Here is a 19,810-nt window from a genome sequence, read left to right on the forward strand (position 1 = left end):
TATAAAATTCTAAGAGGATTCAAAAAGGTAAATGCAGAGAGGATGCCCCTGATAGTAGGTGTGTCCAGAACCAGGGATCACAGTCTGAGGATTCAGGGTAGACCATTTAGGATGCAGATGAGGAGATATTTCTTTATGCAGAGAGTGGTGAACCTGTGGAATTCATTAGCACAGGAAGTAATTGATGCCAAAACATTGAATGTATTTAAGAGACAGCTAAATATAGCACTTGGGGCAAATGAGATTAAAAGTTATGGGGAGAAAGCAGGATTAGGCTATTGAGTTGGATGATCAGCCATGATCGTGATGAATGCTGGAGCAGACTAGAAGGGCCGAATGGCCTCCTCCTGCTCCTATCTTCTATGTTTCTATATAATCCTACTTCCTACGGATGGTTTAGCCACTGAAGACTGCTTCTTTTGGTTCAGACAGTACAACTGGGAACCTGAAGACAGTAGAGGCAGCTCCAAGGATAGAAGTCTGTAACTTAGTGGAGAAAGTAGAAGCAGCTTTGGATAAGTAATCCATCTATGGTAACATCACAAATATTTTCTTTATAATTTCAGAAGGAAGGAAATACTACAAAAGAATTGGCAGCAATGTAACCCTGCAGTGTGAGACATCTGACAGCCATACTCCTGTGGTATGGAGGTTTGGTGGGCATGTGATAGGCCATAAAGAAGACCAGCTTCTTCAAGGCACCAACCTCACCCTCCGAAACATCAAGACAGCACAAAGTGGAACCTATAGCTGCCATGAGAAACATAGCGGAAAGTTGAAAAATCAAATAACAATCCAAGTTGGAAGTAAGTGCTTTTTATGTATTTGTTTTTGATGGAACCCAAAAAATGTGATGTCTTTTAACGAAACTAGCCTATTGTGTGCATAAATAACCCTGGAATAATGTGACTGAAAAGTCTTATGAAGCAGCTATGGTGAAGGAAACTAAGGCTGTCAATGGCAGAATAATGACCTCAGTAACAACCGCTGACTATGTTGTCATAACTTTCACGTTTATTAGTAAGATATCAGCTTAGTACAAGAGTATAAAGAAGCCATATCAATCCACTTTCGCTTAAATCCCCCACTATTAAGCTATAATGCTCTAATGCATCTAATTGCTGGAGATTTTGGAATCCTATGTACTCTGAAAGATGAAATGTTTAAATTTTATTGAAAGCAAATGAAGCTTTAGACTTTCCTTTCGAATGACGGTGGATTCCTGAGCTTGTGTCAACGTTAAAGACAGAGCTTTAACTGTCGGAATTGTTCAGCAGCTTTGGGGTTACCGAGCTTTTATTGTTTAAAGACTGAAACAGTAATGCATACCAGACATGCCCAACAGGCCCATCAGTATCCATAAAAAGAAAAATCAGGTTAGTGTTTTGGCTATAGACGCCTTGTCAGAACTAAAGGGTCTGCACCTGAAACATTGATCTATCTTTTCTGTCTTCATCTACTGAGAGACCTGCATATTTCCAGCCTGTTTATATTTTAAGTTTCAACAATTGAAGTAATTTTCTGCCTATACTTCATTTAAAGAGTTAGAATCAAGTTAGTTCCCAACTAGAGGTAAATCTGCACTGCTAAAATAAGAAAAACAAAAGAGGATAGAAAACATAAGAATAGACTGCTAGAAACAAAATAGAGAATAAGGCTAATTCTAACATTAAAAATTAAATAATCAATTGCTTGGAATAAACTAAAGTATAGTATCCACAAACAATCTAGGATTCTGTGATTACTAAAGTGTGTGTGTGTGTTTCTGCAAAGGTAGGGGACTGCAGTGGTTATGGGCGGTGTGGTTAGCTGCAAGGGGGACATGATTTACACCATCTGAAAGTTACATAACATTTGATGGCCATAAGTTGTGTAAAATTACCTGTCCCATTACGGCAATTGTCCTTCAGTATTTGATTGGAGTGGCAACCTACATTGCTTGCTTAAAACTCAAGGTGAGGTTTGGAGTCGTGATTTGTTTTCGTTCCGCAATGAAATACTACCACTGGGATGAGCTGACATGCAAGTCAGGCAAACCCTCTTGACAATGTACGACAATGACTTGCATTTCTGTAGCATTCCTTGTTGCAGGGTCCTTTAAAGAGCAACAACAGAAAACAGTATTCGGAATAAGGGGAAAGGAAAGTAAGAGTAATGAGGGCACAAGCAGTTAAAGAGAAAAGCCAGTTTGTTTTGAAAAGGGAAAGATACATGCTTAAGAAAAAAATGTTCCAGTAGATTTATAGCAAGCTGAAAGAAAATCACTGTCTTTCTTTTGACTTGAGAGTTCCTGACCAGCTTGGGGGAAAGAAATGCACCTTTTTTAAGACTACTGTTGTATTACAATCAGAATTGGATTCACTCTGTTCCATTTTAGATAAATGTGAGGTGCTGCATTTTGGAAAGGCAAATCAGGGCAGGACTTTGTACACTTAATAGTAAGGTCCTAGGGAGTGTTGCTGAACAAAGAAATTTTGGAGTGCAGGTTTGTAATTTCTTGAAAGTAGAGTCACAATTAGATAAGATCGTGAAGGAGGCATTTAATATTCTTTCCTTTTTTGGCCAGAGCATTGAGTACAGGAGTTGGGAAATCATGTTACGGTTATCCAGGACATTGGTTAGGCCATTTTTGGAATACTGCGTTCATTTCTGGTTTTCCTCCCACAGGAAGGTTACTGTGAAACTTCAAAGGGTTCAGAAAAGATTTATAAGGATATTACCAGAGTTGGAGGATTTGAGCTATACAGAGAGGCTGAATAGGTTGTGGCTGTTTTCCCTGGAGCTTCAGTGGGTGTGGGGGGACCTTATGGAGGTTTATAAAATCATGAGGGGCATGGATAAAATAAATATACAAAGTCTTTCCCTGGGTTGGGGAAGTCCAGAACTAGAAGGCATAGGTTTAGGATGAGAGGAGAAAGATATAAAAAGGACCAAAGGGACAACATTTTCTCGCAAAAGGTAGTGCATGTATGGAATGAGCTGTCAGAGGAAATGGTGGAGGCTGATACAATTACAACATTTAAAAGGTATCTGGATGGGTATACGAATAGGAAGGATTTAGAAGGATCTGGTCAAGTGCTGGCTAATGGGACTAGATTAATTTAGGATATCTGATTGGCATGGATGAGTTGGACTGAAGGGTTCGTTTCCGTGTTGTACATCTCTATGACTCTATATGTCTGAATTTAAGTACTGCTCCTGTGGCAGACTTTGACACTGGAAGAGAAATGTGGTTCAGTTTTGAATAGAAGCAATAACTACCACATAGCTATTGGTCCAGCTGAAAGTTATCTGATGATGGAAGTTGCTGCAAGCCCATTAGTTATAGAGTTGATAGCTCCATCATTTAATTCTTTATTAATTAGTTTTCTTGTTATTGTCATTTCCTCTGACTCCAAGTGGGACTCTTAGTGTCAAATCTGTCACCAAAAGCCTTTTTTTCTCAAAAGCTTTATTGAAGATCCATTCAGTTGAAAACTTGAAGACTACACCCATCCCAGTAATGCTGTTCTAGCATTGCTCAGACACTCTTGGAATGGATACAAGAAAATATTTGGTATTAGATAGATGGTCTTTTTTTTCTTGCCTGCAACTGTTCTATACCATGGATGGAAGCAGGGTGATAGAACATAACCAAAAAAGACATATTAACTGCATCTGAGCAGTTTGCTAAACCGTCTTTGTTATCTGATAAATTTGTACTTCAAACATACAAAGTTTCAACCTTGACAGGTATCACCCCTAAGCAAGAAAATTAAACTGCAGACACGTCCATTTACACATAAACCCAATACACTTAAGCAAATAGACTTTAAATAAATGTTACTGAGAAATGAATGAAAAATGAAATAGGATCCCATTGTATGTCTGAACTTTCATATTCTTTTCTGTTGGCTGAAACATTTTGTTTGTGTTTTCTTAGTAAATTGATAGCTTTTTGTCTCCATAAGTCCTGTTACCACAACTTGAACTGAGAACAAGAATCAAGTTCTGCATGAAGCATGGCTTCTGCTCTTTTGAGTCTACCAAATCCAGTTAATTAAAAGTGGTAATAGTATGAAACTGTTTGTATTTTGGGAAATTTTCCATTGTAATTATCTAACTACAAGAAATTGTGCAACAGGAAATTCTTTCTTTTAATTCATCTTAGTACACGCAAACTCTGGATAAGTAGATAATACTTGAGAAGAATTGACTTAAAACATTAAGTCCCAAGATTATCCTGTCAGAAGCCAATTTTTTAACAACACACAGTTTTTGGTTTATTGAGCAACTTTGATGAAGAGCCAAGGACCATATTCCAGGACAATACCAAAGTCAAAAACAACAACTAAGATGAAAAGGTACATTTGATCATAGCTGTTTGATGACTTCAAGCTAAAGATTTAAGAGGTTGTAAACTGTAGGGCACTTATTCTTGATTTAGTCAGCATTAATACAAAACTGGTGTATAATAACCTTAGATGAGAAACAAAAACAGAAGTTGCTGGAAAAGCTCAGCAGGTCTGGCAGCATCTGTGAAGAGAAATCAAAGTGGTTGGCACGGTGGCTCAGTGGCTAGCACTGCTGCCAGAGACCTGGGTTCAATTCCAGCCTTGGGTGACTGTCCGAGTGGAGCTTGCACATACTGCCCATGTCTATATGGGTTTCCTCCCACAATTGGTTTAAGTGAATTGGCCATTCTAAATTGCCTGTAGTGTTCACGGATAGAACAGTACAGGCCCTTTGGCTCTTGATGTTGCTCTGACCTATGAAACCAATCCGAAGCCCGTTTATCCTGCACTATTCTGTTTTCATCCATGTGTTTATCCAATGACCATTTAAATGCCCTTAAAGTTGGTGAGTCTACTACTGTTGCAGGCAGTGCATTCCACGTACCTACTACTTTGTGAGTAAGGAAACTTTCTCTGACATCTGTCCTGTATCTATCATCTCTCAATTTAAAGCCATGCTCCCTCATTTTAGCCATCAGCATCCAAGGGAAAAGGCTCTCACTATCCACCCTATCTAACTCTCTGATTATCTTGTATATCTCAACTAAGTCACGTCTCAATCTTATTCTCTCTAATGAAAACAGCCTCAAGTCCCTCAACCTTTACTCATAAGACCTTCCCTCCATACCAGGCAACATCCTAGTAAATCTCCTCTGAACCCTTTCGAAAACTTCCACATCCTTCCTATAATGTGGTGACCAGAACTGTATGCAATACTCCAAGTGTGGCCGCACCAGAGTTTTGTACAGCTGCAACATGACTTTGTGGCTCCAAAACTCAATCCTTCTAGCAATAAAAGCTAACACACCGTATGTCTTCTTAAGGTGTGTACGTTAATTGTATTAGTTGGGGTAAATGTAGAGTAATACAATAGGGGAATGGATCTGGTTGAGTTACTCTTCGGAGGGTGGATGTGGACTTGTTGGCCAAATGGCCTGTTTCCATACTGTAGGGATTCTATGATTAACAGTTTGGATCTGATGACCCTTCCTCAGAACTGATGGTAGCTAGGAAAATTTATGTGCCGTTTATGTGCAGAAGATAGAAAGGGTTAGGGGGTAATATTTAAATGATAGGTAGGGATAGAGCACAAAGAGACACAAGTACAGTTAGACAGACAAAGGAGTTGATGATGATTTGGCTGGAGGATGAATAGCTGTTCATGAAGATGGTTAGTGGCTAACAATAGGTAGCCTATTGGCAAGCTATGTGATAACAGGGCCTGGTGTGTGTAATAGAGGGCTAGGACATGGGGGAGTTCAGGTCCTAAATTAATTGAACTCGATTTTGAGTCCAGGGGGCTGCAGGGTCGCCAAGCAGATGAGAAAGCTCAGTATTCAAATTAAAAATATTACCCTCTGAATTAATAACAGTAACACTGTATCATGAAAGGCAATGTGTAAGTTCACATTCACGGTGATTTCTATATACTTATGGGTAATGAACATATTGAGTTAAGATTTCATAGAATTCATACCACCAGTGACTGATGCTTATTAAAGTTGTATAGGTTTAATTGGGGAACTTCATAAATTCTGTGCATTCTTTGTATTATTGAATATCCATTGCATTAAAGACAGGATGCTGAATAATCCAGACAAATGGGAATGAGAGGAAGAAAAAGTAGAGAAAGAAAAAAGAATGTGAGACAAATATACAGTTGTCATTTTGTCATTATACAGAATGACCCAAGTGGGAGTCGGGTATGCCTTCTTGCATCAACCTTAAAATGGGAAGGACAGAACTCATTAAAACCAGATGATGGAAGTTACATGTTGACCTTCTACTTTTACCAGTATTGAAGTAGCTGATACACAGAAAAGCCGTCATTTGCAAGTTTGTTTCCAAGCCACTCACCATTCTGGCTCAGTGGTTAGCACTGTTGCCTCACAGCGCTGCACACCCAGATTCGATTCTCACCTTGGGCGACTGACTGTGGAGTTTGCACGTTCTCCCTGTGTCTGTATGAGTTTTCTCCATTTCTCCAGTGCTCCAGTTTCCTCCCACAATACAAAGATGTGCAGATTGTGTGAATTGGCCATGCTAAATTGCCCATAGTATTTAGGGATGTGTAGGTTAGGTGCATTAGTCAGGGGTAAATATAAGATAATAAGGTAGGGGAATGGGTCTGGTTGGGTTATTCTTCGGACGGTCAGTGTGGACTTGTTGGGTCAAAAGGCCTGCTTCCACACTATAGGGATACTCTATCTATAATTACATATATTGCTGTCCCTTCAGTGTTGTCAAAATCCTGGAATTCCCTTCATAACGACATTGTGGTCTTCATCAAATGGACTGCAGCGCATTAAGCCATATCTTGCCACCTCCTTCTCGAGGGCAATTAGGAGTAAGCAATAAAATACTGGCCCAGCTAGCAATGCCCACATTTCATGAGTGAATAGAAAGCGGTCCCAATCAGCAAGCTTTCCTGTAATCTGCACGTGTGCATGCAGCCACTCCAAGCTTCCAAGCATGATGATTAGTTTTGGCATGGTGATTGTAGCACTGACTTCTGGTTCTAGACATCAGAGCCCTATGCAGTTGGAAGGAAAATGAATGGAAATACTGCTCAGGCCACATCTCTCTTCTCCTTAACTAATTCACTGACTATATCAGTGCTACCTCTTACACTCGCTATAAACCAGAAGTTTTATTTACTTTGTTTCCAATTTCCTTCCTACCCTCACCTTCATTAGGTGTGTCTATGACTCTTCTTTGCCTTCATTGACTTCTCTATTTATGTTTCCAGAGATAGTATCAACTAATACTCATTGCAAACCCAAAGACTCCCACCAATTACAATTGAATCCATGTGTTCAAATCCCTGCTTCCAGTAAGGGTGATGCCACACTCTTCCTCCAGGTTCTTTGCTTGGGGAGAGGGGTTTCATGGCTTTGAAAGCGTGACTTTTAGTGCAGGGAATGGATGGGTGTAGGTTGCCATCAAGCTAGCCCACGCTGAAAGGTTTTAGAGGCAGCCACATGGGCTGCTGGATGTCAAGGCAAACAGTTTAAAAAGCTTGTCTCCATTATCATAAAATCTAAGGGAACTCGGGAAGGGAAAGCTGGTGCTCAAGGCTGGGGAAGGTTGATGGGATCACCCCACGCATTACAAGGAGTGCAGAAAAATGCCTCCCATTCTCCGCTGGATTCCCCATCACTTATAGCAGAGACACTCTCGCAACTGGCTGCAACATAAGTATATTCAATTGTTTGTCGCACCTATCCAAGTTAGGGACACTCGAAGCTGGATGAAAAAGATAGCAGGCATGAGTTCAGTGCTTTGGGGATGTGTTTCTTGCATTTAATACTTTCATCTTTCCATTGTAACTGCATGATACATCTCTTTTTCTCTCCCTTTTTTGTTTGCATGTGGTTTGTTATACAAATCCTCCAGATGGCCGTAATCCCAATCATTACAGCAGTGGTCCTATCCTGACATTAGAACATAAAAATTGTACCGCTCGTGAGTTCTTGAAAACCACAATGTTCTCTTTCTTTTCTCCCCAACAGCAAATACTGAATTTTATGAGACTCTGTTTCTTCAAGATATTGATGTGGTCGGATTCTGTGTTTTTTTCCTGTTTAACTATGCTGCATGCCATTATGTACAGAAGGCAAGAAGTCATGTGTAATATTACAATTTACGAGAGTTTTCTACTTAATTGGCTTTCCAGAGGCTTCTGACTTTATTTTTGTTAACTTATAGACTCAGGAATGTCTGTTATTACTTTGATGCAAAGAGTCGTGAAATGACTATTATTAACAGAAAAGACTTGTGCATGTTCTTGATAAAACATCATAAAATATCATAATGAAGTATGAAATCACAGGGTCTGAAATTCTTGGCATGTTGTTGCAACATCAGAGATTTCACAAGCAGGCTTTCTGCCAGCCATGATATTTTGGCATCGATGCCATAATCAGTTAAGGGCTCAGCCACATAACACACAAGAAGGTGTGCACATATTGGAAATCCAGACTACAGTGCCTGAGGAAAGCTTGAAGATTGGGGTGGGGATGAAAAACTTTGTATTGTTAGAACAATATCTTAGTTATTTATTGGTGGGAGTAGCATGGTGAGATTTCTACTTGTGTCTTGGGAGGGAGTCCTGCCTTAGCAGCAGCTCTGTAGTCCTATTAGAACTTGCTGGTTGTCCATCACACCAAGGAGCCCAGGTAAGTCTGTATTTGGAAGTTTAAATGAGAGGTTGAGAGGGGTGGCTGGATTGATTAGAAGAGAGGTTGAGCCTGGCCAGTTGGAGCAGGGAAGGGATGACTCTAATTGATCTAGGAGTCCTGTGAAGGACGACCTAGCCCCTTGGTTGATGGCTTATCTACATGACAAGCAATTAAGCTATTGTTGAGGGGGTAGGGTGAGAACTGTAAGTAGTCCTTCAGGGGCATTTAAGATCAGAGGTGGGTGCACCTCCCCTGCCCACACTGTCCCCACCTCACCGCTTCCCAGCATTCTTTTTAAAATATCAAAGTCAGGGACAATTGGGTAGGTCGTGCAACTCTTAGAACCTGCTAGAGGGAAGAGTTTAGAGGGTGTAGTAGCACTGTATAAAATCTTTTGCTGTTAAAAAGAATCTTTTGCTGCTTAATATGGAATTGGCAATGCTATGTGAATACCAATGATCTTACACAGGATGGCAAAGGTGACCAAAGGAAGAACAGACCATTTCCAGGGATTTAGCTTGGATGTCTTCTTAATAGTGATTGGGAACCAGCAGTAGAGGATATTTGGGTCAGAATTTCAGAGACCCAATGCACCATGTCACTTGAACAAAGTGGCAGCTCTCTCTCTGAGTTCTAGATGTCCTATTAATTTACCAGGGCAGCCTATTTTCTATGCAAAACATCTATGTCTAATTTGTTTTTAAAGCTTATTCATTTGTTCTTTAGTATCCAGCTTTAAAAAGGTTCTGGTATAAGGCCATTGTACTCACATGGGTCTTCTTAGAGGCTATGATGAAATGAAATCTCTCAGAAGAGCTCAACTATGGAGTACTACCTAGATCATGGTGATAGGAAAATGATTCTGGGACCAACACAAAAATCAACCCAATCTCTGTCCACATTCTCCAGACCAGAGTTAAGAGCTACCTTTGTTCACACTGAGTCAAGGAAACCATTCCTGACCAGCAAAACCATGAAGTGTTACAGAAGAGCACAAAGGCATTAGGATCAGGAGCATCAGTGAAAAGAGCAATTATGTATGTGCACACAATAAAATTCACTTTGTGTAATGAGGTGTAGTGTTGAGAGGTATGATTGTATTTTATTGAATGTTTGTGAGCACTCACTTCACTGAATCATCAATCAGATCTCTCCTAGTACCTCACTAATGTAGTATTGTGAACTGTGTATTATAATGATGGAGTCATTCCTAATTGGCTACCTTCTGCACTGGTGTGGTCTTAGCCTTTTTCCCCTTCCTCCTGTGTTATTCTGCTTCCATGATAAGGATGTATGAGAAAGGCACCGAGAATCCTCAGATATAGGCTACGGGACAGTAGCTTGTGAAGAAAAATCGGCTTTACTTGAAATTGCTGAAATACAATTTACAGAATTCTTTATTAAGCAGCACAACAGAGAAGAGACTTTTCTAATCAATCCAGTCAAGGCTTGGGGACATTGAAGAGCCTTTAAACTCAACCATTTCCTGATTAGATGATTAATTGTTATTTTCTACGGATTGAAGTTGGCATTAATTAGTTGTAAATGGAGGAGTGTCTGGAACTGGAACTGTTAGATTTTGTTTCTGCTGTCCCTCCTTCTGCATCAGTATGTTGCTTTGAGGACAGAGACCTCTTCTGCTGTAATTAATTCCATCAAATTTAAACATGTCAGAAGCGGGTAACTCCAGCAACACAGTTCACATTCACAGGTTCTTTGAAAGAGGAAAGATTTACTTATCATTTTTCTATTAAGCAAAAATTGTAGGTTTGGATTTGACATTCTTAGGGCAGATGTTAGGGGTAGATTCTTTACTCAGCGAGTCGTGAGTTCATGGAATGCCCTGCCAGTAGCAGTGGTGGACTCTCCCTCTTTATGGGCATTTAAACGGGCATTGAATAGGCATATGGAGGATAGTAGGCTAGTGTATGTTAGGTGGGCTTGGATCGGCGCAACATCGAGGGCCAAAGAGCCTGTACTGCGCTGTATTTTTCTATGTTCTATTGGAGTAACAGTTTGAAAGATTTGCACAGCTGAGGATCTCCAGAAGTGTCAAAAGTCAACGTTGAACAAAACAAATTTAATTTCAATTCTTCATCTGTGTTATTTGTCAAAATCTGTTGCAGCAATGTTACAATTGGTCCACTGCCCCTGAAAATTGAGGGAGGGGGAAAAATAATGAGCAAATAATGCTCATGATTACCATCAAGGAAGCTATGCAAAGACTGAAATCTTGTCTGTCAAGTGAAGATAGAATCAACTCTGAACTGAGACAAATGGCATGGGAGAGAGTTTTGTATTTTATGAAAATGAGATTGTTTCTAGATGAAACTGAAAAGTACTCTTTAAGGTACAATTTTCATTTCCCTGGAGATTGCAAGAGAGGTAGTGAGAAGGGTCCACAATTGGGCGAATTGAACCCAGAGAGACACTTGCCTCCTCGGTAGCTAAGTTCTGGGTGAGAAGGTCCAAAGGCAACCTCTCAGTCTGCCACCAATTCAAAACTGTTAAAGGTTCCATAAAAGTGGCTGATTTCCTGATGGGAAAAACAGGAGACCATGCCTGCTGGGTGGAGGGATCGGGGAGGGGGAGGGAGTGGGGGGGGGGGCGCACTGTGTGCCCCAAACTGAGGGGAGCAGGAGTTGGTGGGGTGGGGGTGTGGAGTGCTGGCTACTAAAAGCCAGCATACTTCCCTTGCCACTGATGTCTCTCTCCCTCCATGGTCCCCTTAAAAGAAAGTCCACTCCCTTACTTGACATTTCAGCCTTTATGCGAGTTATCTCCAGCAGGATGCTTAACCTCATATGATGATGCTTACTTTATCCCTCACACCACAAACTAGGCGTAGATAAAGTAATAGAGTTCTGCAGCATGGAAACAAACCTTCGGTCCAACTCATCCATGCCAATCAGATATCCTAAATTAATCTGGTCCCATTTGCCATCATTTGGCCCATATCCCTCTAAACCCTTCCTATTCATACCCCATCCAGTTGCCTTTTAAATGTCATAATTGTACCAGTCTCCACCACTTCCTCTGACAACTCTATACATGCACCACCCTGTGTGTGAAAAAGTTGCCCCTTAGGTCCCTTTTAAATCTTTCCCCTCTCATCTTAAATCTATGCTGTCTAGTTTTAGGCTTCCCTGCACTGGAAAAAACACCTTGTCTATTCCTCCTATCCATGCCCCTCAGGATTTTATAAACCTCATTCAGGTCAGTTCTCAGCTTCCGGCGCTCCAAGGAACGTAGCCCCAGCCTATGCAGCCTCTCCCTAATAGCTCAAACCCTCCAACCCTGTTAACATCCTTGTAAATCTTTTCTGAATCCTTTCAAGTTTAACAGTATCAGAATTGCACACATTATTCCAAAAGTGGCCTAACCAATGCCCTGTACAGCTGTAACATAACCTCCCAACTCCCATACTCAATGCACTGACCAATGAAGGCAAGTCTTCCAAATGCTGCCTTCACTAACCTGTCTATCTGTGACTCTACTTTCAAGGAACTGTGAAGCTGCACCCCAAGGTCTCTTTGTTCAGCAACACTCTCCCAATGTTGCGGACATTTATTGCAGCTACCTGTAATGCCCTAACATTATATTCACAGACTCATCACTGATGAAGCTTAATAGTATGAAAAGCTTGCTATTCAGTTTATTAATGTCATAACTGGTTCTTGAAACATCAAGTTTTCTCACTGGAAGGGTAGGAGTTAATCAACCCTGAAGTTGCCTGCCTCTGCACTTAATGCATTAGACCAATTTTAGAAAATTTACTGAGTAATTTATATATTTCATCATATATAAAGAACAAAAATTATAGCACAGTTGAAGCCTGATCTATTGCTTAGGAATAATCTAAATGAAAGTTAAGGCTGTGCAAATAGAAGAAGCAAATTTGCAGGAGAGAGCAGGAATGCATTATTAATGTTTTTTTAATTTCATTGATGAGTATGTTTAGCAGTAGCGTGTTGATTTAAAATGAAATTGTAACATGAACAAAGCTACATAAACCTACCCTTGACATCTGGGTAGGGGAATATTCAGTCCTGCAGTTTCCAGCTGAAACTTTAAAAGGCACCAATTGGCTGGACCTGAGAGCAGAGAATTCCCTGAAGCTAGCAGCTGTCTTAATGTTATAGATTTTAAAACACCAATTTCCTGTTCATTTTTTGTATAATTTAATCCTGTTGTAAGTAATAAAATAACTTGTTCTGTTGTAGAAATTTATTTAGGTTAAAGTACATCATCAAGCTACAACTGACCTGAAATTGATATAGAAATGCATCTAAAGCTCAACTTACATTGCATAACTTCTGCCTAAAGGATAGGATTGTGTTACACACAAAGTAACTAGTAAAGTGAATTGGAAGATTTTTTTAACAAAGAATAGCTAGCAATGGGTGGATAGCAGTGTGCAGGATAAAGAATGATGTCTGGATGGATGTGTTATAAATATCTATAATGTTTGGTCAGTATTTGCTTTCTATCATCAAAAGTACAAGGGAACATATACTTGCAAATTTAATGATGACTGTAATCTGGACAGAAGGACGTAAGAGACTGAAGAGGTCTACTAGCAAGTGTTCCCTTGTGTTCATTCAAGATCCATTATACTTCCATTGCTTCTTGTGCAGAATGGTTCTACTTAATCATATTCTGTGAAAACCAAACACAAGCCAGTTGATAAATCTAAATTACGTTGCTGTTTCTAAAACAAAGATCTGCTCAATTAGACGAAAGAAAACAAATTCTTGACTGCTGCTTAAAATTTTCTGGGTTGAACTGCAATTTATGTTTTTGTGCATCGGGGTCAGGCATAAACTGAACTGTGCAGGATTTGTATAACCACAAAACTATTTGGGGATCAGAAATATTCCATGTGTGAGATGTAACGCAAAGTCTAAGATTGCAAAATGTGAATTTCTTAGGCTGTTGATGTAGTCAGATAACACCTGAATCAAAGCAAGAAGCATTTTATTGAATTATATTACAATTCTAGTTAGCACCAGAAACAATAATCAAATTATTTATTTTTAATGATGCATCGTTTCTGTAAAGTACAAAGTATTGTTTTAGTATGTAGTGTGATTAAAGGCAGTCAGCATGGCTTTGTGAGGGGCAGGCCATGCTTCACAAATCTTATTGAGTTCTTTGAGGAGGTGTCAAGATAGGTCGACGATGGTCGAGCAGTGAATGTGGTGTATGTGGACTTCAACAAGGCATTTGATAGGGTTCCTCTGGTAGGCTCATTCATAAAGTCAGGAAGGGTGGGATACAGGGAGATTTGGCTATCTAGATTCAGAATTGGCTGGCTGACAGAAGGCAGACAATGATTGTAGATGGGAGGTTTTCTGCCTGGAGGTCAGTGTTGAGTGGGGTCCTGCAGGACCCTGTTCTTGGGCCTCTGCTCTTTGTAGTTTTTATAAATGACTTGGATGAGGAGGTTGAGGGGTGGGTTAGTAAATCTGCAGATGACACAAAGGTTAGAGGTGTCGTTGATAGTATAGAGGGCTACTACAGGCTGCAGCGCGACATAGACAGGATGCAGAGCTGGGCTGAGAAATGGCAGATGGAGTTCAACCTGGATAATGCAAAGTGATGCATTTTGGAAGGTTGAACTCGAATGCTGAATATAGGATTAAAGACAGGGTTCTTGGCAGTGTGGAGGAACAGAGGGATCTGGGTGTGCAAGTACATAGATCCCTCAAAGTTGCCACCCAAGTGGATAGGGTTGTTAAGAAAGCATATGGTGATTTGGCTTTCATTAACAGGGGAATCGAGTTTAAGAGCCGCGAGGTTTTGCTACACCGCTACAAGTCCCTGGTGAGACCACACTTGGAATATTGTATCCATTTCTGGTCACCCTACTATAGAAAAGATACAGAGGCTTTGGAGAGGATGCAAAGAAGGTTTACCAGGATGCTGCCTGGACTGGAGGGCTTGCCTTATGAAGAGAGGCTGACTAGGCTTGGACTTTGCTCTCTGGAGAGAAAGAGGAAGAGAGGTGACCTGATCGAGATATACAAGATAATGAGAGGCGTGGATACAATCAATAGCCAGAGATTTTTCCCCAGGGCAGGATTGACTAGCAATAGGGGTCATAGTTTTAAGATATTAGGAGAAAGGTATAGAGGGAAGGTCAGAGGAAGGTACTTTATGCAGAGAGTTGAGAATGCATGGAATGCATTGCTACCGGTGGTGGAGGAAGCAGAGTCATTAGGGACGTTTAAGCGACTGCTGGACATGCACATGAACAGCAGTGAATTGAGAGGTGTGCAGGTTAAGTTTTTTTATTTTACATTAGGATTAATCTTTGACACAACATCGTGGGCCAAAAGGCCTGTTCTGTGCTGTACTTTTCTATGTTCTATGTTCTATGTGACCGAGAATCATGCCCAGTACCCTGGCAACAATCATGGAGCTTTCATTCTGTGCCAGCTATACTTCAACCACCTCATAAACACTGGATGCCAAAGGCATCTGTTGTTTTGTGACACATTGTGTGCACAATGTGTGAAAGTATGTCCTCTCCTCACCCTACCTCCTGAAATGTGATAACATTGGCTTGCTAAACATTGCCTCCAGAGACTGGACCACCCTGGATGGATCTCACAGTACTTGAAAGAATGGGTGTCAAAGATTCATGGTGGTCTGCATGCTGTGCAGCTTCACCTTCATTAGAGGGCAGCACTTGCCGTCTACTCTCAAACAAAACATTGAGGAGGAAGAGGAAGGGTCATCTTGAAAGCCCTTTCTCTACCCAGACTGGCTGTGAACAACTCATCTGAGTGCATTTTCAATAACTATAAACTGAATTCCCTGCTCATCAACAGTCCCACACCGTACCTTCCCTGTGTCACTGTCCATCACAGCATCTGCTTGGTCTCAGTGCAAAAATAGATCTGAATAAAAAATTAACATTCCAAACCATGTTTATAAAAAAATTACTCTCATTGATTGATGATGATTAATCAGCCTTTTGCTTTCAATAAATATTCCTTTTCCTTGCATAAAAAGCATATCCAATAATGGCCCCATGTTATTTGCCTGAATGGAAGATTTCTTCACATACTTCATTGTGCACAGCCATCAACAGGTAGCTGTGGGCTTTCCCATTAATACCTTCCTCTGAACTCTTTACAACATTCTTGTGTGCAAGAGTGTGCTTTAGCAATTTTGGAATGACAGGGGAGTACTGGCATGTGAACAGGAGGATTAGGTGTAAGGATGATGTCATCTTTGATGTGCTCAGCCCTCTGCTGGCTGTGGCTGCAGCAATGCAAGTCTCAGTATTAGCTATCATCACCTTCGCCATGGAGTCCAGGACTTGTAGGCCTGTCTGAATCCCTGCGGTTAACTCCAGCTACCACCATGTGTTGCAAGATGAAAGAAATTTAAATATGTAAGTTAGCTGGCTGAGCTGGAAGGTTTGTTTTCAGACATTTCCTCATCATGACCAAGTAACATCATCAGTGAAAGTCTCTGGTGAAGCACTGGTGGTATGTGCTGCCTCTTTATTTATAGGTCTTGGATTCTTAAGGTGGGTGATTCTATTTCTAGTTCTTTTTTTCAAGGGAAGGTAGATAAGATCTAAGTCGATGTGTTTATTTTTGGAATTCTGGTTAGCTGTGGTGGTGGAAGCAGAGTCACTGGGGACATTTAAGTGACTGCCAGATGCACATGGATAGCAATGAGTTGAGGGGTGCGTAAGTTAAGGTACTATATTTTACATTAGGATTAAATCTCGGCACAACATCGTGGGCCAAAGGGCCTGTTCTGTGCTATACTCTATGTTCTATGTGTAATGATCTCCGTTTTAATTCACTTTCCAACTTATAAATTGCAACTGAAATGTGCAAACTGTTTCGTAGCCAAATATGATAGCCATTTTGCACACATAGTTCCACAATATAAATTAAACTTAATTGGTGGTGTTGCTGGAGGGAGTTCTAAAAGCCAGAATACTGAAGTGACTGCCTTCAAATATGACCTTAATTTTCACAGAGCTAAACAATTAGATTGGACTTTTGTCTTATCCAAAAGACAAACGTCTATTTGCATAAGTCCCTTGATACTACACCAAATTACCAGTCCAAGTGATTTGCTCAGAATACACTGGGATTGATTCCTCAACTTGCTGAATCAGCCAAGCTGACAAAAACAGAGCTCCTGTAGTCTTCTCTTAAACCATGATATTGGTTTTCGAATAAATGGAGAACTTTCCCTTTTGAGTGCAATATTTTAAAGCTAATATAAAACTTCAAATGTAGTACTAAAGGATAAACTAAGCCGCCAAGGAGATTATGTTTAGTTTTTTGTCACTTTGTAGATTTTTATTAGGTGGTGATAAGGCACTAGGTCTTTCATTTCCACACTGTTCCACACACATGTATAAATTTCTATCAGGAGAGAAGGACATTTCTTTATTGACAGGGTAAGTGTCAGAGCAGTCCTGATTACTCAATTATTAATTTTGATCTGCAGTGATACTTGAGTTCAATTCATTATAGGCTATATGGAAATTTCTCAGAAATACTTTGCATTGTAACTGCATCTTGAGGAAAGGCTGGGAAAATGTCATATAGCATATAAACATCAATTAATCCCTCCTAGTTTCCATCTTGTGTATGGTTGTGCCTGCCCTATTCCCGTTTAGCTGCTGCAGACCATAGCACATCAGTAATGACAGCTCTCAGGCAGCAAGGAGAGGAGTGCCTTTCCCCTGTTTGGTTTGCCCCTTGCTGCCAGTTGTATGTGACCTTGTCTTACAAATGAGAGGGAAGACCGTCTGGGAGTGTTGTGTAATCTGTTTGTCTGCTGTGGTTATCATGATTGAATAACTGGAAGACATTAAGCTGAAGCTATGAATGTAAGAGATTGTTGCTGGGTCGGGGGAATGTGGTGCACCAAGCATTGTCTGAATTGAGTGTGAATCAGTTTGGTGGGATATGGCACTTTGAGATGCATTCACTGACCTTGACCACATGTAGAGCCATTAAACCTACTGTGATGTCTCAAGCAGATCTTTGTAGCTTCCTACCTGGCATTAATGCCCATGGCTATTTGGCCCCACTGCTTTCTGTGATATTGTCTGCAGAACCTCCTGCCTGTAGATAGGGATTACCCCTTCTCCACATCACCTCAGTCAAGGCTTTGAGTGCAGTATCAATAAAAACTGAGAACCCACCCTTTCTAATATCATGCCTTTGGGTGTGTTACAAGCTCAGAATCGGCTGTGGAATGATTTCCAGCTCCTGCAACACCATATTATACTTCTTCTTTATGTAATAGTAGCTCGTTTTAATTGGCTTTAATTAGTACAGGCTGAATTTACCTAATGCGAGCTTCAGTTATTGATGCCATGTGGAAATGTACAGTTGTTCCACAGCATGGCGAGGGCCGATCACAAACTACAATCATAGAACTAGCAGGCAGCTCAAAGCTAAGGCACTGTTTACATCAGAAGCCATGGATACTGGCAAATCCCATAGCACAATCCTGGCTTGCTTTTGGGGACCATCAAAATTAAGGCCTCTTTATATTTAGATTAGAATGTTTATAAAAATGCAGTTTTGAGTATTTGCCCATCAGCCAATTTAATCACACGCTTTGCAAGAATCTGGAATGAACATAATTTCTTGGTGAAACATAATCTTTCAGATTGCAAGTGGCAGAAAGTAGACCCAGATAGATCAACGGTAAAAGAAAATTGAGGAATAAAAGCCAGAGTAATTTAAAAGATTTTGATCTGAAAGCCAGATTATATAAGCAAGTGCTGTATCCCTCTGAACGAGGAATTTTGAGTCTCTGAGAGTGAATGGAAAGCGATATGGTTCACTGCATTTCTGTTGCTGCATCAGAATTCCAGTTGGGATCAGTTTCCTTTATCTGCACCCCGATGAGCATTGCATGGATGTCTCCAAAGATCTGAGCACAAGTCGATTGTTTTGATTTTGATCTCTTGCCCATATTTCAATGAAACGTGCTGACCACAGGCTGCCAATTCACAATCAAGTGCATGGTTGGCAGCATTTCAGCCATGGTGTAGGACTGAGCTATATTCAACAAAAGAGAACATTGTTTTTTTTTGTTGGCAACCAAGATGATTTATATTTTTTTGATTATGCCTGGCAGCTGAAAGAAAAGAATAATGAATGAATTGATCAAATAATTTATCAGATTATCCTCCCTCACTTAGTGTTCATAGGATTATGAGTCTGATTTCCTTATCAATGTCCATTCTTCCAAACAAATTGTTATGATGCCCTTGTAAATATGGAGAAAACAGTAAACATCATAATCAAAATTAAATAATAGTGTCTGGCCCAGTGACACTGGCCAGATGTACAGAATTAGGTTGGCAGGGGAGTGCTGCTGAAAGACTAGAATGCTAGAGGATTGTTTCCATTTTTTACGTGTGTATTTTTTATGCTTTCTGGTATAGTTCCAAGTGCTTGTAAGAAATGAGTTTTATGTTCTCTATTAACACAATGATGTTAGTATCGTGGATCATGCTCTAGTAATCAGCTCGGGGCGTAAGATGACCCCACTTTTCCAGGCCCCAAAAATCGTGTTTTTATATATTCTCAGAATATAAGTCCTTCTCCCCTCTCACTTGGAGTGACATTCTGTTACTCCCATTAGCAATAAGCATCAATTTTTCGCCCCAAGCGATAATATTTTACTTACCAATACTTTTATAACTGGGCATAATGCATCAAATGATTTGAGCTGTATTACCAAGCAGATCTGCCAAAGTTTAAGCCATGCCTATGTGGAACAGACTACACTTTAGTGAATCCTGAGAAGAAATTTTATTCTTCCAACAAAATGAATGAAAGTAGGAAGCCAGTTTCCAAGTTAAGAGTCATAATGTTGATCAATGCGCTGCAGCAAGGAATTCAGTGTTAATGAAAAGTTAGTGCAGGAATGGTAAAAAGATGCCCAAAACTAAAAGTACCATCAAAACAGGAAGTAGATAATGGAACCCCACACGTTGCAACATTCCAGGGGTTCACCCAGGGACTCATTCAGCAGGCAGCAAATTCCATTCCTGGAGGTTAACTTTTCAACTCTGTATTGCTTGCATTCATTTTTTTCTCTTAAAAATCTTGTCCAAAAGTTCAATATATT

General features: G+C 40.3%; 1 protein-coding gene across 6 annotated transcripts in view; it reads left to right on the forward strand.

The window, feature by feature from the left end:
• The window catches only part of LOC122543507 (ciliary neurotrophic factor receptor subunit alpha-like), a 386,379-nt gene that overhangs the window by 170,257 nt on the left and 196,312 nt on the right, over positions 1-19,810 (forward strand). For 4 of the 6 annotated variants that reach the window (XM_043682503.2, XM_087990221.1, XM_087990223.1 and 1 more), the window contains one exon: positions 567-806. The exons of 1 other annotated variant lie outside the window; for it this stretch is intronic. In XM_043682503.2, coding sequence (XP_043538438.1) covers positions 567-806 — 240 coding nt within the window. The remainder of the gene's footprint in view (positions 1-566; positions 807-19,810) is intronic. One more of the 6 variants, XM_087990229.1, reaches the window with a different exon arrangement.

Source organism: Chiloscyllium plagiosum, unplaced genomic scaffold, assembly GCF_037043375.1.
Source record: "Chiloscyllium plagiosum isolate Xiang-an unplaced genomic scaffold, Cpla_swu_hap1 HiC_scaffold_1, whole genome shotgun sequence".
Lineage (NCBI taxonomy): Eukaryota > Metazoa > Chordata > Chondrichthyes > Orectolobiformes > Hemiscylliidae > Chiloscyllium > Chiloscyllium plagiosum.